The sequence below is a fragment of the Carassius auratus genome, chromosome 33 (assembly GCF_003368295.1).
Source record: "Carassius auratus strain Wakin chromosome 33, ASM336829v1, whole genome shotgun sequence".
NCBI classification, from domain to species: Eukaryota; Metazoa; Chordata; class Actinopteri; order Cypriniformes; family Cyprinidae; genus Carassius; species Carassius auratus.
The window spans coordinates 1,595,740-1,613,818 of NC_039275.1; the positions used below are offsets into that span (position 1 = coordinate 1,595,740).

The 18,079-nt window shown below is 33.6% G+C and overlaps 1 protein-coding gene across 2 annotated transcripts in view; it reads right to left on the bottom strand.

The window, feature by feature from the left end:
- Positions 1–2,399: 2,399 nt before the first annotated feature.
- Positions 2,400–18,079, bottom strand: part of LOC113052691 (ephrin-A5b-like) — an 87,840-nt gene continuing 72,160 nt past the window's right edge. Inside the window, exons 2-5 of one of the 2 annotated variants that reach the window (XM_026217095.1) lie at positions 16,208–16,500; positions 6,936–7,001; positions 6,640–6,717; positions 2,401–3,755 (exon numbers count right to left, since the gene is read on the bottom strand). In XM_026217095.1, the coding sequence (XP_026072880.1) occupies positions 3,631–3,755; positions 6,640–6,717; positions 6,936–7,001; positions 16,208–16,500 (562 nt within the window). In that variant the 3' untranslated portion in view covers positions 2,401–3,630. Of the gene's footprint in view, positions 3,756–6,639; positions 6,718–6,935; positions 7,002–16,207; positions 16,501–18,079 lie in introns of both variants that reach the window. The other variant, XM_026217096.1, reaches the window with a different exon arrangement.

Here is an 18,079-nt window from a genome sequence, read left to right on the forward strand (position 1 = left end):
ATATTTTATAACTATTTATAAATATAAATGAAATATTACAATAAACTAAATCTAATGTTTTAGTTTTTTATTGTATGCTCTAAAATGATTTCATGGTCCATGAAATAAATCAAAGCCAGTTTATTATGCACTAGAAATGTTTCTGACACAAGCTTATTATTAGTGCACAAGGTTTTAGCTCGTCAAACCATTTCCAAATTTTATTAGTAGATCTAAAAAGATTGGTTGTTAGAAAATTTTAAATGTAGTAACACTTAACAAGAAGATTCCATTGTTCCAGCATTCACTAATACATTATTAAAATCAAAAGCTGACCTGAGCTTACATGGATTAACAATGAACAGCTGTATTGTTATTAACTAACATTAACAAAGATAATAAATACTGTAACAGTGTATAGCTCATTAAGTAATTTTAGTTAATGCATTAAATATTGTTAAAAAAGGAACCTTATTGTAAAGTGTTACCGCAAAATAATACACAAATCAGGGAATAAATTAGCATAAATCATGTATTTCAAAGGGATTTTTTTCATCTTTCTGTCATTTTCAAAATTATTTTTTTTTCTAATTCACCCATATATACTGAACAGATTCTCACTCTTAGATTCTGAATGTTTCTCTACGCCGACAGATGATTTAACACACATTTATCAAACACACAAACAACTCTCTCCTCTCAATTCACTGGAACTACAGCACACATGAACGTGTCGAGAAAAGAAGAGGTGAAAACAACCAAAACAACACTTTATTTAACATGTGTTTCATTATCAAGTCCATGCACATGCCACGTTATGAAACCAGCGAGTTCCTTGCTTCTGTTGAAATCACAGACAGTCCGGCAAACACAGCATCATCTGAACAAACGCTGCACTTCTGAACTTTGAAAAACGTTGGCAGGAGATTTAAAAACAGATGAAGCGTTCCTATTGGCTCAGGGATTCAGACGTCGCAGTTCGACGGTGGCCTCTGATTGGCTGCTTCCGTCGAATGCAAACTTCCCAACGTCCAAATGCACTCATATTTTTATTACTATGTTTGTTTGTTTTTTTAGAAAAGACATGTGAATCAAATTAATACCTTAATATCAAACATTATGTACAACACATTTTGCGCATAACATTTAATGCGGTATCCATAATAACAAATAACAGTGATGTTGAATAATAATTAATGATTTATGTCCTCCAGAAAGGTTAAAAAAAACACTATAATGTTATATGTGTGACTACTTCGGGATACACAGTATCCATTTAACAAGCTAATTCTGTTTCCCAGTTCAAAGTGTGTACAAAGCGTGGTATTAATGAAGTACAAATACTACTGAAGCTGATTTGATTTTCTCAGAACGTCTCTCTCATGGTTTCTAGTGTAAAACCACGAAACGGAGCACATATGGTGTGTTTCCTCGAGTCCTGATGAGATCGCTTCGCTAATAAAAACAAACAGGACTAGCGGAAGCTAACAGGCTTGGGAGAGTCACAAAGGCAGAAACCATTTTCCAATTAGCGACTGTTTGAAAGTCCGTTCATCATCTGCTTTAACAGCTCAGATTTCTCTCAATGTGAGCTCGTCTCGTCCTCTTAAACTCAAAGAGTGACTACAGTTTGGGTGAATCTCACAAACACAAATCCAGATCACGTTTCACTGCACAAAACTGAATCTAGTTCACTTTAGAGTTTTGTTCTCAATGAAGTTGCATTTATTAACATTAACTCGTGTTCCTTTTATATATAAGTGGATCTGGATAAACGCATCTGCTAAATGAAGAATGTAAATGTAGCAAAACTTCTACAGCATTCATGAATCTCAGATAATGTTCATTTCAACATAACATACATCTAACATTCAGAAGTTTGGGATCAGTAAGATATGTAATGTTTTTAACGAAGTCTCTTCTGTTCATCAAGGCTGCATTTATTTGATCAAAAATACAGAAGAAGAAAAAAACAGTAATACTGTGAAATATTATTGCAATTTAAAATAACTGTATTTTGTGTGAATCTGTGTTAAAGTGTAATTTATTTCTGTGATGCTCCGCTGTATTTTCAGCATCATTCCTCCAGTCTTCAGTGTCACATGATCTTCAGAAATCATGAAAATATGATGATTTATTATCAGTGTCGGAAACAGTTTTGTTGCTTAATATTTTTTGAGAAATTGTGATACTTTTTTAAGGATTCTTTGATGAATAATAATAAAAAAAGAACAGCATTTATTCAAATATAAATCTTTTGTAACAATATATACTACTTTTCAAAAGTTTGGTGTCAGTAATTTATTTGTTTGTTTTAAATAAATTAATTATTTAACACTAAATAATTAAATTTATATATTTTTTTAATAAAAACATATATTTTTAGAAAATTATATTTTAAATAAATGCTGTTCATTTTAACTTTATTCATCAAATAATCCTGAAATCATGTGACACTGAAGACTGGAGGAATGATGCTGAAAATACAGCTGTGCATAAAGAAATACATTAAATTTTTAAGTATATTAAAACAGAAAACCATTATGTTTAATTATGCAACATTACTGTCCTAAAATAGGCTTCATATTGTTTGTGCACATTGTTTGAAACACGAGTCAGGTTTGGTGAGATTCACCCATCGGTTCCTCCATCATATATAAGGCTTTAGTGAGGAGAAAAATGCCCATTTTCTAATGTTTTGCGCCTGTCGCATCAAACAAATCAGAACTGCACCAACTAACAGCTACTGTACAGAACAAACAGATGCATTAATAAAATCAAGAAATGAAGCTAGACTTTATTTCCCCGATGGGAACGCTGAATTCGCAGCACTTCCAGGAGATATATCAGTATAGTGTACAGTATAAGGCCTAGTCAAACAAACATGTACTTTACTTTCACCCATGTAGAAGGGAAAACATCATGCGGAGTCCCGTTCCATGTTTGGTTCCTAAAAGAGATTCGGACACACAGGTATGACAAGAAAAGAATTTCCATGATCCGTTAATGTTGATATCTCGTATCAATTGATAAAAGGTCATAGGAAAAATATAGATATTTATGTTGCCGTTGTGTTCATCTTACAAAATACAAAATCATTGTTTTTAGTGGTGTGGTCTACTAAGAGAAATCCCTCGAATCGCAGAAGAGAATCAAACCCAGGTTCAGACAAACCAACCTTCGATTGGGAAACATCCTGCGGCAAAACCGTTTCTTCGGATGAATTCTGCAATTTGTTAGGAGAAGGCAGACGAAGGACGAAAGGCAAGAGTCTTTGTGTGTGTGTGTGTGTGTGTGTGTGTGTGTATAATTTATATCAGGTTTATAACTCGACTTGATGTTTATGTGACACCCAATTAAAATCGTTCAGTTCTCACAGGGCCTCCGGCGTTTCTTAACACATGCTCAAATTACACACAAAACTCCGCCCCTTTCCTCCCAGCAGCCAATCCGCAGCGACCTGCCGCCGCAGTTGATTGGTCGGTTGGTTAAACAGGCGATCCGCATTCCTTCTTTGTGCAGATGATTGACTCTTCTTACTCGAAGGCGGCGAAGGACCACTTAAATATTGGAAAACAAAACAAAAACGCAGCAGGAGTGTTCCTGTGGGATCTCAAGCCCTCCCCAATTTCCCGAGGTCCGCTCGAGGGGCTATAAGGTGAAGAAGACAGAGATGCAGAGCAGCAGCAGGGCCAGCAGGGGGCGAGACGTTTGGTGTCGCAGGCCTGAAGTCGACACGTCGCTCCGAGACGGTTCGGCCTCGTGACTGGTGTCGTCTGGAAACGAGGAGACCGAAGAAATGTGATCAACTTCTGTACAGTTCAATGCAGAATTTATATATATATATATTAGTGACTTCCAACTTTAAATGACATAACTTTTTTATTAATATGCTATGCATTTTAATAGTTTAATTTTAAAAATGTAAAAGAACTACATGTTAAAAGGATCAGTGCAGTAAAAATTTTCCATTCACTATTTTTTTTTAATTAAAAACTATTAGTTCAAATAAACTTAAAATAGTAACTTGTTATTGAACAGTAAAATTTTGTATGTTTTTTCTGCTCACGCTCAAGCGTGCATTTATTTGATCCCAAATACAGCAGAAGCTGTAATATTGTAAAATATTTTTACTATTTCAAATGACTGTTTTCTGAGTAAATCTGTATTTAAGTGTAATTTATTTCTGTGATGCTCCGCTGTATTTTCAGCATCAATCTTCCAATACAGAAAATACAGCTGTGCGTCACAGAAATAAATGATATTTTATAATATATTCACACAGAAAGAAAGCTATGTTAAATAGTAAAAATATTTCACAATTTTACTGATTGTTACAGTATTTATGATCAAACAACTGCAGGCTTGGTGAGCAGAGAAAGACTTCTTTCAGAAACATTAAAAATCTCACTGTTCAGAAACTGTACTAAAACAACTCAAGCTGAAATAAAAATGACAGAAACGTGATAAAATTAGTAAAACTTCAACAAAAACATAAAAATAAATCCGTTTGCAGTCTAAACTGTATTAAAGCCTGACTCCTGTTGTCAGAATCTCAATGCATTTCTGCTGGTTTGCTGATGCAGACACACACAGACTGCGGTTATCATCAGTGAGCGTGATATGGCTTTGGAAAGCACAGTGTTTCTCAGCGGGAGAAACGGACAGGTGTGTTGCTAAAAGAGACAGATAAATATGGTTGGGTTGGGAGGACAGTGCAGTTTTTGGCTCGTTCAGACAGGCAGACAGACACCTCCAGCCTCTCAGTGGGGATCTGGACTAATAAATCAATGCCTCCATCATGCCAGGAACTCAGGCCTGGGTGGGTGTGTGTTGGCAAGGTGAAGATGCATGAGAAAACAATACTGTGCTCAACTACACTGACACTATCTGCAGTGTTAATTGATATAAGCGTGTGCTTTTAACAGCTTTTCAGCACTGATCGCCCGCTGTCTGCTCACCAAACTGAGCCTGTGACCTTAACACTATTTTAGATAGCTCACTTGTCAACTTCCATAAATCCAACCTGGAAGTCTACTAATACTCTAACGAGATTTAGCTGACATTGTTGCAATTCGTTTTTATAATGTCTATATATAATCAAAGAGCATGTCTAACCAATTGCATTCATAAAACTTTAATAATTGATTAAAATTGTAAGAATAATTTAATGTAGATTTTTTTTCCAGAAATTCTGTTTTTTTTTTTTCAATTATTCTGATTTAATCTGTATGATTTAATTTCATTCTTATGATTTATTTCATACTTAAAATTTTAATACAAATTTATCACAAAAAGGTTAATATTATGGCATTTAAATCAAATTATAAAACTTTAGAAATTTAATTAATCTTTAAAAACAATTGAAAATGTAAATAATTAAATTTGAACAAATCCTTTATTTTTTGTTTTTTATTAATTTAATTTTATTTAATATTATTTTATAAAAAATGTATAATTTATTAAAATGGTAAAAAATATATATAAATAATTAAATGTAAATTTTTTTCAAGAATATTGTTTTCTGTTCTTAATTGCTCTGTTATAAGATTTAATACAAATATTTGATCAAAAGCGATCGTATTATAATTAATGCATACAATTTAAACAAATTAATATGTTAAAATGCATTCAATGAAATTTTTGCAATTAATGTTTTTTTTATATAAAATAAAAGATATTCCTTAAAAAAATAATGCTTTAATAAACTATCATTAATTCTAACTATTTGAAACACACAATTTATTGTACAATATGTTTCTTTCATAATTTCTTCTTTCGTAATTTCGGTGGGTTGTAGTGAAAACTCAGACTCACAGTCTTTTTGCGCTTTAACACGATAGTCCATATAGCGATTTTATTACACAATTTCATTTTATACAAATTTTGCCAAATCTCCGCATTTTTATGACTGGACTTATAGGCACTAGGCTTGTGGATGGATTCGCCATTAATCACCACATTAAACCAAAGCAGTCTGTGGTTGGTCACGGTCAGAAGGTCATTTCGTGGGCTTTACACCAATTTACAGTTTGACTTCTCCCTTGGTCTACTTCAGGACGTCTTGAATTTGAATGCCGCTCCAATGTTTGATCATGACACCATGAAAGTCAAAGCTAGCCTAGCGTGACAGAAACGGCAATAAACATTACGAGCCGAGAGTCGAGAGTCGTGCATATGTTAGTGAGTGCCATGTGCTCGGATGTAATGGGTTTCATCAGGGAGAAGCCAAAACAAGCTTGGCATCGACCCATGTGACACTGCTAATTTGGCAGAAAACCATCGTGCACGGCCAAGCTTTGGATCTTAACTCTTCCAGCAGTCGATGTGCAAGCACATATTGATACAGTGTGTAAATATAATCCATGCATTTCAGCTGGAATCCACAATCGACACTGACTGACTGAAGCTTTGGCTCGCTGAAAGGTCACATGGCAAATTTCTGGTTGCTTAATTGCTTTAGCACAGGATGGATATGTTGACCCTCAGCTATTACAAGAGAATGCATTATTAATACGCTGTGTACCTCATGCATAAATAAAGTCAAGTGTTGGAGAAGCCGCAGGCGAAACTCAAATCAAGGTACACATGCACAGAGTGATTAGAGGAAGTAAAGCACACAGACTGAACAGAGCGAAGGTGATGTCAAGCCATACTGACCTCTTGGTTCTAATGCATTTTCTACTTTGTCATCGACAAAAACGCGGTCATGAACGCCTATGGTTTTCTCGCAGCCATCTACAAAAACAGAAGGAATGAAAAAGATACCGTAAGCCAATCGTGTTAGTGGTAATTCAGCAGCCCGACCCACCTGCCAATCAGAGGAAAGCACATAGAAGCAGTCACCTGTCGTTAATCTCCATTAAACTGTGTTGCATTGAAAAGCATGGGAGTTTCTGTAAACGGATGCCTACGACAGAATCATACGTGTGTGGTTTGTAATAAGTTACACTTACTCGGTGGTCTCACGAAGACTTTCAGCTTGAGACACGACCTTCTCCCGGTTTCTGTGATCATGGATGCTGTAAAACACAGAAGAGATGAGAAAGGTGAGTACACACACACCTGAGAAAGATATGGTCTTGGTCTCACACTACACACACACTATCTTATAATGCTGTGGCTTGCGGGTGTATTTTGCGGTCTGAAAAAGGAAATGACTCCTTTCCTGTGGAATCTAAAGGGTGCGCGCACACACACACACACACACACACTTCCCTGCGGGGTGAAGAAAGGAACATCACACTGTCATTTCTGGTTTTCTGTCAATAGCAGTCTGCTGGTTTATCAGCCGATTTGGGCCTCAAATTTTGAGCACGAATATACGCGACTGAATTCAAAAGAGGAAAATCAGCTGTAATTATAGGGTGACTTCATCTCAAGTTTATTTTTAGGAAAGTGTTTCTTGAATGCTACAGTTAAGGTCCAGTAGGAAAGAAGAATTGCACAAAGATCCCTTCAGTATTTCGATTGTTTCTCAGAGACAGAAGCAGAATTAAATGGAGATCTGACTGAAGGATTCAAAAAAGCCCCACAGGGGAACGCAAAAGATTTCCCCGTGAACGAAATGTTTTGCAAGTGAATACAAAGTTCCTCGCAAAACGGAAAACTTTTTGCATGTGAAGAGTTTCTCAGGGAATGCAAAAAAAAATTAGTTTTTCTGTGGAATGCAAGTTCGGCGCGCAAAAACAGTTCTTGGGAATGCAAACATTTTGCAAGTAAACAAAAAAAAATTTGCAAGCGAAAAACTGTTTTCTCTGAGAATGCAAAAGTATTTCATGCAAAAAAAAAAAAATTCTGAGAATATAAACTTTTGCATAGCAAAAACTCATTTTCTCTGAGAATGAAAAAAAAAAAAATCGCAAGTGAACACAAATGTTTTTAAAGCAAACCTTTTCTCTGAGAAACATCTTGCAAGTGAATGATTTCTCCGTGGAACACAAAAGTTTTGCAAGAAAATGTAGTTTTCCGTGAAATAAAAAAGTATTTTTCATTCCACAGAGAGAGAGAGAGAGAGAGAGAGAGAGAGAGAGAGAGAGAGAGAGAGAGAGAGAGATTTCAACAGCGTCTCAAAGAAATTGCAAAGATCCCAAACACCTCAAATTCTCCCAAGACCAGATGACCTGAGCTATGCATCTGTCAACATGTGACTAATTAATGTCTTCCTCATAGCAGTTTTAGGACAAATGGCAACAAATCAGACCTCTTACCATGAGACATAAATGTGAAGTTTCTTAAGCTGTGAAAGAGAAAACTCTTGTGAATTCGGTGTTCATCTGAGGTTATTCTGTGAGCTTTATTAAGACGGACAGCGCAGTGCGAGTTCAACGGTTGGACTAATTAAGGCTAATTACTCTCAACATGGGATTTTTTTCTGTGATCTTTGGTGTGTGTAGGATGTGTAGTTCCTACACTACAGTCGTTTAACACTTCGAAGTCAACAATCTCAAAGAGTTTACCTCCATAATGTGATGCATTTCTGATCGAAACAGATGGAGAATAAATGTAAGGCCAGGACTTGGTTTAATCCACGAGGAATTGATTTCAGAAACACCCACAATAACACCATCATTAAAGCAAAGAGGGTCAGTTTTGATTTCCGTGTATCAAAATTGCATCAGTACTGATGTCTCACTTAAAATTTGATCTTTGTTTCTCATGCCTTTAAATGCTAAATATTGTTATTTTTTAACAAATGAATTGAGCCTTGATAAGCATGTGAGAGTTCTTTCAAAAATTAATGGCCCAAAACGTTAGCTCTAGCTACCAGAACAATGTAAGTCGTAGACAGAAACAAGTTTTCCAAGTGGGCACATCTCCAGGAACTCGTCTGCGAGACGCTAAATAATCAAACACATTTTCCGATTGGAAATCTGGCAAGCGTTTGCTCCTGTCAGAGTCGGCCCACCCTTTGGGCAAGTTTACTAACCAGCATTTATTTCATTTGACAAAGACTACATGCAACGAATGCAGAGCTATTAAATATTCAGCGTTTGCGCCGTAGCCAGAGGCAGAGCTTTCTCAATTTGTCCTCATCCATAAAGAGCCTCGACTAACAGCATCGGCAGAGATGAAGAGCATTTCTCACAGCCCTCATCTGCCTCTCCGCTGTCTCTCTTCATCTACATGCAAATGAAACAGAAAGTGTGTGCATGAGATGAAAACATAAATACATATTTTCTATCACATATGTTACTAAAAAGACCATTACAAAGACAAAGACGGACCCAAAACCTGTCTAGACAGCAGAATATCTCTGAGACATGAGGATGCATGACCCCTTCAGCAGACTACAATGCCTGCTGTTTCTGACTTACAGCCTGTAAGTACGTTTTTTTATATATAAAGGATTTCCCACGGACGATTCAAACGCGAGTTTTGAGCAGTAGCTCTTGTTGTTTTGCATTTCTCCAATCACAAATGCAGACTTGGTTTTGTTTGTGTTGTGCAATGCAATGCAGTGTTTAAAGATGTTCTCATTTCCTCTCTGTTATCTGCTCGGGAACCCATTGCGATTTAATGTGCTTTTAATTTCTACAAGACACCACAGTCTTTCATCATTATGACAATTACACAAATGCACAATTTTATGCACAATGCTCTATCATATGAAATATTAGCAATAAACATGTTGCAAAATTTTTTTTTGATGGCCATCAGTGGAAAAAGAGGGCAATGAAACAAACATTATAAATGAACACAGGCAGTGTAGAGTCTCACTATAAACATGTTATTTACTGATTACACCAGTTCATGTTCATCTACACATTCCACTTCATACAGACCATACACACATTCATGCAGAAACTGCATAGCAACACCCTGGCGAGTGTGTGTGTGTGTGTGTGTGTGTGTATGACGATCCGCAGTGTCTCTCAGTAAGTGTAAGATGCTGTCTGGCAGGCGTGCAGGTCCAGGCCGTGTGCCACCGAATGTTACAGTCACACAAACAGAAGAGGAAAACAGCGGGACGTCGGGAAGTGTTGTGACCCAGAGGATGCAGTAGTGAATCAGACGAAACAAAACCAAGAGAAGGAGAAGGTTCCATTCATCAGAGGCATGATAATGTCTGCCGTGCTCCTTCACGCCGCAGGAGAGGCGATGAAACGCCAGGAGTCTTCATGAACGTGATGCATGTGCTGGCTGCGTCTACAGCTCATGCACAGAAATATAATAAACTCAGCTTGTCTGTCATTAAACTGATCTCCATCACTGCGCTCATGCAAATGGCTCATTGTTACCATGACATGAATGGGTTTCCTTTGTGTGAGTTTAAATGAAACTGGCCACAACAAGCAGAATTTGAATGAAAGGAAGAGGAATTAATAGAATTGCACCATTATTTATTATTAATTTAAAATAACATTACAAAAACATAAAAAATACACATTATATATATGTATATATATATATATATATATATATATATATATATATATATATATATATATATATATATATATATATATATATATATATATATATATATATATATATATATATATATATATATATATATATATATATATATATGTATATATATATATATATATATATATATATGTATATATATATATATATATATATATATATATATATATATTAGGGCTGTAACGGTACGTGTATTCGTACCGGACCGTTTCGGTACAGGGCTTTCGGTACGGTGCATGTGTGTACCGAATGACCGAATGCAATATTTTGTGTGCGGAACATAGGTACATTTTCGTGTTTCCAAACGAACATATTAAGTGGGTTAGACTCCAGTACCACACCCCAGTCCAGCATTTTACTTTCAATAACAGTCTGGTTAATTTATGTTTTTTTTTTATGTATTGTTTTTTAAATTCAGAATCATTAAAGTTATTAAGTTACATATAAAAAAAAAGTCTTACAAAATTACTTTATATTATTTAATTAAATAATAAATAATTATTACAAAGCATTTTCTGTGTATCCAGCCCAGAATTTTCAGATCAAAATTACAGGAAAAAAAAGTCATATTGTAAAATATTAAGTCTATATACCAATTAGTGGTACTTCGGTACCAAGTCGGTAATAAAAAAATGAAAATGTGACGGTAGCAAGTTTCTTTAAATACCGGTTGGTAAACTTACATTTTAATATGGACAGTCACCGAATTTGTCAAAGTTAGCATAAATTAATCAAATCAAATCTCCATATGGACCAGTATCTGTAAAAGTTGGTTGAAATCTGAATCCTGCGTGTTCTGCGCATCTCTGTGTGAATGAATTAATAGTTTGTTTACTACATAGACTAAAGCACGTCTCAATGAGGACATAAATACATCAACAACATCACCAGAACTGTTCTGAGTCACTTCACAAGCATTTTACAGTTTCGTTTGAGTAAAACCAGTGTCAAAATAAAAGTAGCCAGTCAAAATAAAAGTTCATTTTTACATAAAGGCGTTGTGCTAGAATTATTACTATTGTTTAGTAGAATGTATGTGATACTGCTTCTACTGTTGAAAAAATGAATAAAAATGAAAAATTAATAACACAATATTTCTTCCATGTTTTAATTTTAAAAGCAAATCCCCTTTATTTACCAAAAAATAAAAGTTTTTAAAAATTTCATTAATTAAAAGACAAATTAAATTTGGGAAAAAATTGTTTACTGTTTTTTATAATTATATTACTAGTAGAAAAACTTTAAACACAATTGTAAATAAATATAAAGAATGGCATTGTTTTTTTTGTGTGTGTGTTAAAAAGGTGTTGTTGTTTTTTTTTATTAGCATATTTTTGTGTTTTGCTTTGGTACCGAAATTGGTACAGAGAACCGTGGATTTTCACCGGTATCGGTGACAACACTAATACCAATATATATTTTACTATAATAAATTAACTTACCATATTTTTCAGACTATAAGTCGCACCTAAGTATAAGTCGCATCAGTCCAAAAATACGTCATGATGTGGAAAAAACTATGTCGCATTTATTTAGAACCAAGAAAAAACATTACCGTCTCCAGCCGTGAGAGGGCGCTCTATGTATTCAGTGTAGACTACAGGAGAACTGAGCAGCACAGAGCGCCCTCTGGCGGCTGGAGACGGTAATGTTTTCTCTTGGTTCATTTCTCTTGGTTCATGTTAAATTAATTTTGATAAATAAGTCGCACCTGACTATAAGTTGCAGGACCAGCCAAACTATGAAAAAAAGTGCGACTTATAGTCCGGAAAATACGTTTTTTTTTTTTTTTTACATTAAACTTGCACTTAGCACAGTTTGTTGAATTTATTTCAGTTGAAAATGTTCATCCTGTTGACCGTTCTTATTCAAATTCAGGAATTTTCCCGATGTGATTCTGAATGGCAAACCTTGATAACCTTGATAGGGACTTCATCTCTTACAGCATCGGTCAGACCTGCAGCAGTCGCTAGACAGCGGCCAGAGAGGGTAAACCATGATTTAATAAGCAACTGTGAGGTCATAAACCGCCCGCGCCATTCCTGAGACTCCAAAGCACATCCAGATTTTCCAATTCCACAAAAAATGGGATTCAATCTCCCCTTATCCACTGCCTCCCTCCAGTAATATTGGATTTGGAGACCATGAGAGATTAAAATCCATCTTTAAATTCACAATATTAGAAAAAGATGCCATCTCAAGCATTTCGAGGTGGGGGGTCAGCAGTGTGTCCTGACCTTTGACCTCAGCTCATACTGTACTCAGCTCATGAGGCTGCAGATGTGAACATCACCAAACAGCTTCGTGCATTCTCCATTTTCAACAGCAGTGCATAAATCAGGAAAGAGCAGACCTTTATTCAGCTGATGCTATTAGAGAGAGTCTCGTGTGATAACGTCAGTCAATCAGAGCGAGCGAAAACATCTCTTCAAACACTGATTCAGAGAAATGTCACTGATAAGCACCATCTGAAAGTGACAGTACTCACACCATAATAATGATCTTCTGTATTCTAAGGAGCTCATGGGAAAAACAGCAATCCATGAAAACATACATTCAAGAGTCGCTAAACTGTGATCAACACTCTAAAAACAGATTGCAAACATAAATACTGGGTAAAACTGAATTAGATTGAACTAGTTTTCATACCTTTCGTTATTGCATAACATATACAGTATTTAGCATTAATTTCTCTTGATTTGAATAATACCGAGTCAACAATCTTCAAGACTGATGAACTTGACACTGTTATTGAACTGAACTGAATCAACATTGAACTTAATTGAGCTGAATAACGACAATGCTTTATAGATGAAAAGCCATTTCACAATTAATGGATTTTGCAAGATTAACACTGTTATTATCCTGTTTATTACTGTGTAGGAAGAACAATCTAAATAAATGATATAATTAATGAATTTACATTAATAATAAATATATAAAATCATATATGTGACCGACTTATTTTGCTATCGTATTTTTGTATACTGTATATTTTCCTGCATTTGCTGATCATTTGCCCCCTTTTTCTGCAGAAATCTGCTTTAGAGTGGCATTATATAAATATAAATTATTATTACTGGTTTTAAAAAGTCATCTAAAAAAAATTGAGGACTGAGCTTCAATAAAATAAAATAAAATAAAATAAAACAAAATAAAAAACCTAAAATAAAACAAAATAAAATAAATATAAATATAAAATAATACATTAATGAGATAATAGAATAAAAATAAAACAAGTATGAAATAATAAATAATATAATACAAATATTAAAATAAAAATTTACAAAATATAAAAAATCAAATACAAAATAATAAAATAAAATAAAGAAACAAAATAAAATAAAATAAAAAACATAAAATAAAACAAAATAAAATAAATATAAATAAAAAATTTATGAGATAATAGAATAAAAATAAAACAAGTATAAAATAATAAATAATATAATACAAATATTAAAATAAAAATTAGCAAAATATAAAAAATCAAATACAAAATAATAAAATAAAATAAAGAAACAAAATAAAATAAAATAAAAAACATAAAATAAAACAAAATAAAATAAATATAAATAAAAAATTTATGAGATAATAGAATAAAAATAAAACAAGTATAAAATAATAAATAATATAATACAAATATTAAAATAAAAATTAGCAAAATATAAAAAAAAATAATTTACAAATCTAATGAGTATAATACTTCTATTTTGCTTACTTATAATTGTTGAATGTCTGTCAATGGAGAAAGATGCGTCTCGCAGTGAGATGATGTAGTTACGCTGTCCAACCACTAGGTGTTTTAGTCTCTGACCCTAAAGGTCAAGGTCACCGTCAGCTGATATTACCAATTAAACGTACGGTGAATACAAGCGTAACACAATTAAGAAATGCGCAGTGATGCGGACGTCAGCATGATATAAAACACTATTAAAAAAAGAGTTTGACAGTTTTCACTATAGTCGAGATGTAGCTGGTTTTAACTGAACATTTGCTTAAATATTGTCTTTAACTGTGATATTAATGACACTGAGATCTCTTCCAGCGCGTGCGAAGCGAGTCACTGTGAAATATGGCAGCTAAAAGTGGGACTGCACTCTGACTTTCTGTTTGGAATTACGTCCGACGTGATTGTCGTGATGTATATTAATTATGATGTTCGCCACAGAGACAGAAGCTGCCAAGATCTCTCTGGCAGGAGCTGAATAAAGACAATCATTCAGAGAGGGCGAACGTATTTCACAGATGTGAGCGAGGATGATGGGACTCGGGAGAAAAGCGATATGCTGGATGATTTTCCCCGTCCTCGAGTCAAGCACATAATAACGGCTCTCTGTGTAACCATATGAAGGTTCCCGCGAAAACTAATGAGGTTTGCCTGTGTTTTCATCTCACCTTGTCGACGGGTGTCCTTCAGCGAAACCCTCAAATTGCATTTTCTTTCCAAAGAATATTGATTCGTATTGATTCCTGCCCTCCCTGGATTCGTCCTTGACAGTGAATCTCAAGATTTACAGCCGCGAAAACCAATGAGAGAAAATATTGCATTTTCTTATAGACTTCATGCGGTTCAGAATTACGTCCAAATGGCTTTGTCACGGACATACAGTGAGGGAAATAAACTTTTATTAGGACTGAGACGAAACAACCTGCAGCCCTAAACTCATAAAACTCCATCAGAAAGGTGAGAGGTTACATAAACAGGTACAGTATGAACAGGTGGTGAATATTTGACCTCATAATGAATCTCTAGAGTATGATGTCATGTTTAAAGCTCGTAATGCAAGCTTGAGTAAACCAAACTCTCCACCTCATCCTCATGTCAAAGCCCAAATATTATCCATGCTTTCTTATCCACTTATGTAAAAAATAGAAATACATTTAAAATAAAAAAACATATAAAAAATGTGCATATATATATATATATATATATATATGTATATGTGTGTGTGTGTGTGTGTGTGTGTGTGTGTGTGCTTTATACATATCTATTTATATATAACTGTTTTAAAACTTTTAATAATAGTTTTAATACACATTTAAAAATCATTTTTTGTTGTTGTTGTTGTTGTAATTAATGCTAAAGGTTTACTGTTTTCACCAGTTTTTTTTTTTAGTTTTTTTTTTTTTGTTTGCTCATTTTTTTTTTTTTTGTGATTTTTGGAGAATAACAACAATCATACCCAGAATATGAACATAATACAAAGGTTAACCGTTTGTATTTACTTATCTGTGACAGTTGCTACTGTATACTAACAGTTTATAACATGTGTAAAAAATAAATAAAAAAGTAAAATAAAATATAAATATAAACACACACACACACACACACACACACACACACAAACATATATATATGGTATTATTTATATATTATTTATTTTATTTAAAATAATTTAAATATTATTTTATATTTATTTACATTTTATAAAAAATATTGTAAAATAGTAAATAATAATAATAATAATAATAATATATATATATATATATTTTTTTTTTTTTTACAGATCCTTTTTATTATTATTATTATTATTATGATGATTATTATTATTACTATAGTGTGATTTTGTAGTACTATAATGATACACCATAATGATGAAATACAATGTAATGCAAGGGTTAACCATGATTATGACGATAAAATCTAACCAGCAGCAGAAATCATAATTGCAATAGAAATTGTATGTGCACTTTCCACAACAAAACCCAGGTCAACACAATACTTCCAGACAAACACCCCTTCGCCATCTGATTTAAATCAGTCTATCGTCTTCAGTCTGGATGCTGTGGTACTCACAGATGTAGTAATACTCTCGGCCCGGTCTGAACTCGAAGCCCAGCGAGAAGGGCGTGAAGAGCTGGAACTTCTCGGAGAACTTGAGCGGGCCGTTGGGCGAGAGCGGCCGGTTGCACTCCCAGCGCTTGAAGCCCTTGGCCGTGTGGTCACACGTGCTGTAGCCGTCGTAGTTGACCATGTAGAGCACATAACGCTCCGCTCTCTCCTCAGGGACCGAGTCTTCATAGTGCGGACAGTAGACGTCCAGGTAGTCGTTTATACAGACGTCGATGTGATAGTCTCCACGGTGAAACCTGCAGGACACAGAGAGCCAGATGCATCAGAAAACATGAGTGTGTCATGCGTCTGAAAGAGGAATCTGTGATGCTTTGAAATGAACGCTCTCTTAACTTAAAACGACCTTCCAGTAAATATGAGATGATGATGAGACAGGGATATTTTAGTATCACTGACATAAATATATCAGTTTTTGTTAATATCCTGAATTCAATTTTTTTTTTTCGTGTTTATTATTTTAAATACATTTATATCGTTTTTATTCAGTTAAATTTTTAATAAAAATTAATATAATTTTTTTTTTTGTCTCCAACAGTTAATTATATTATTTATATAATATTTCTAAATTATTTATTAATCTTAGTTAATGTGAATTTTGATATTTTGATATTTACTTATAGATTATTAAAATATAACTAACATTAACTAATGGTAAGGTGTTACAGTTTCAGTTTATTTAGTTAGCTTCATTTATTATTATAGTTTATATGACTATTTTTATATTTTGTATATTTTAGTTTAGTTTTAAAAGAATTGAAATATATATATATATATATATATATATATATATATTTTAAATATTTGTTGTTAGTTAGTAACACTAACTAGTAATTAGTAAAGTGTAACCATTTAAGTTTTAGCCATTTCAAGTTAAATTAATTGAAAATGAAAATTAGAAAATCTGCCTTCGATAACTAGTTTAAATATTATATATATATATATATATATATATATATATATATATATATATATATATATATATATATGTATATATATATATATATATATATATAATTTTTTTTATAACATTTAATTTTAACATATATAAACATTTAAAGAATATAAAGAAAAAAATACTAATATTTTATATATACATTAAATATAGCAAACATAATATATATATATTAGTTAGATTAGATTTCTTAATTTATTTATAACTTTTATTTTTTATATTAATTTTCTTTCATTTCTGTTAACTTCACATAATTAATTTTATTAAGTAATTTATTTTTCTAAATTATAGTTTTAGTTTTAGATAACAACAATAACACTCGGCCGAGATTCGATGCATATTTCTGAGGTTAGTGCTGGTTTGCTTCTGTCTTGTAAATGCCAAGCGTTTTGAAACAGCTCCAACACGCAACACAAGAAACGAGCTCATTAATCACAAAACAGACTAACAAGTCCAAATGCTAGCCTGACGTGTTTACAGACGACATGTGAATCTGCTCTCATCTCGCCGATGAAATGCATAACCTGTCCATACTTGGTTCCCCGAACACTGCAGAGTCAAAGCGTTAAAGAGAACGACCTCTGACCCTCAGCTGGAAATACTCTCCACATCGTCCTCTAAACCTTCAACCGGTGACTGAACAAACCTCGTTCCTGCCGCTAAACACACTTCTGTTCAGGCGAGACTTAGACATCAACTCCTCAGCACCAAAATATTTCTTATACATCATTCCTGGAACATTTTAGTTTAGTTTTAGTCAAATGTTACTACTTACTACTCGTTTCAGAATCCTTTAAGCAAATGTTAATTCTTCAAAAAAAAAGCTGTAGTCTCTAAACAGACTTCTTTTGTAGGTAATTGTA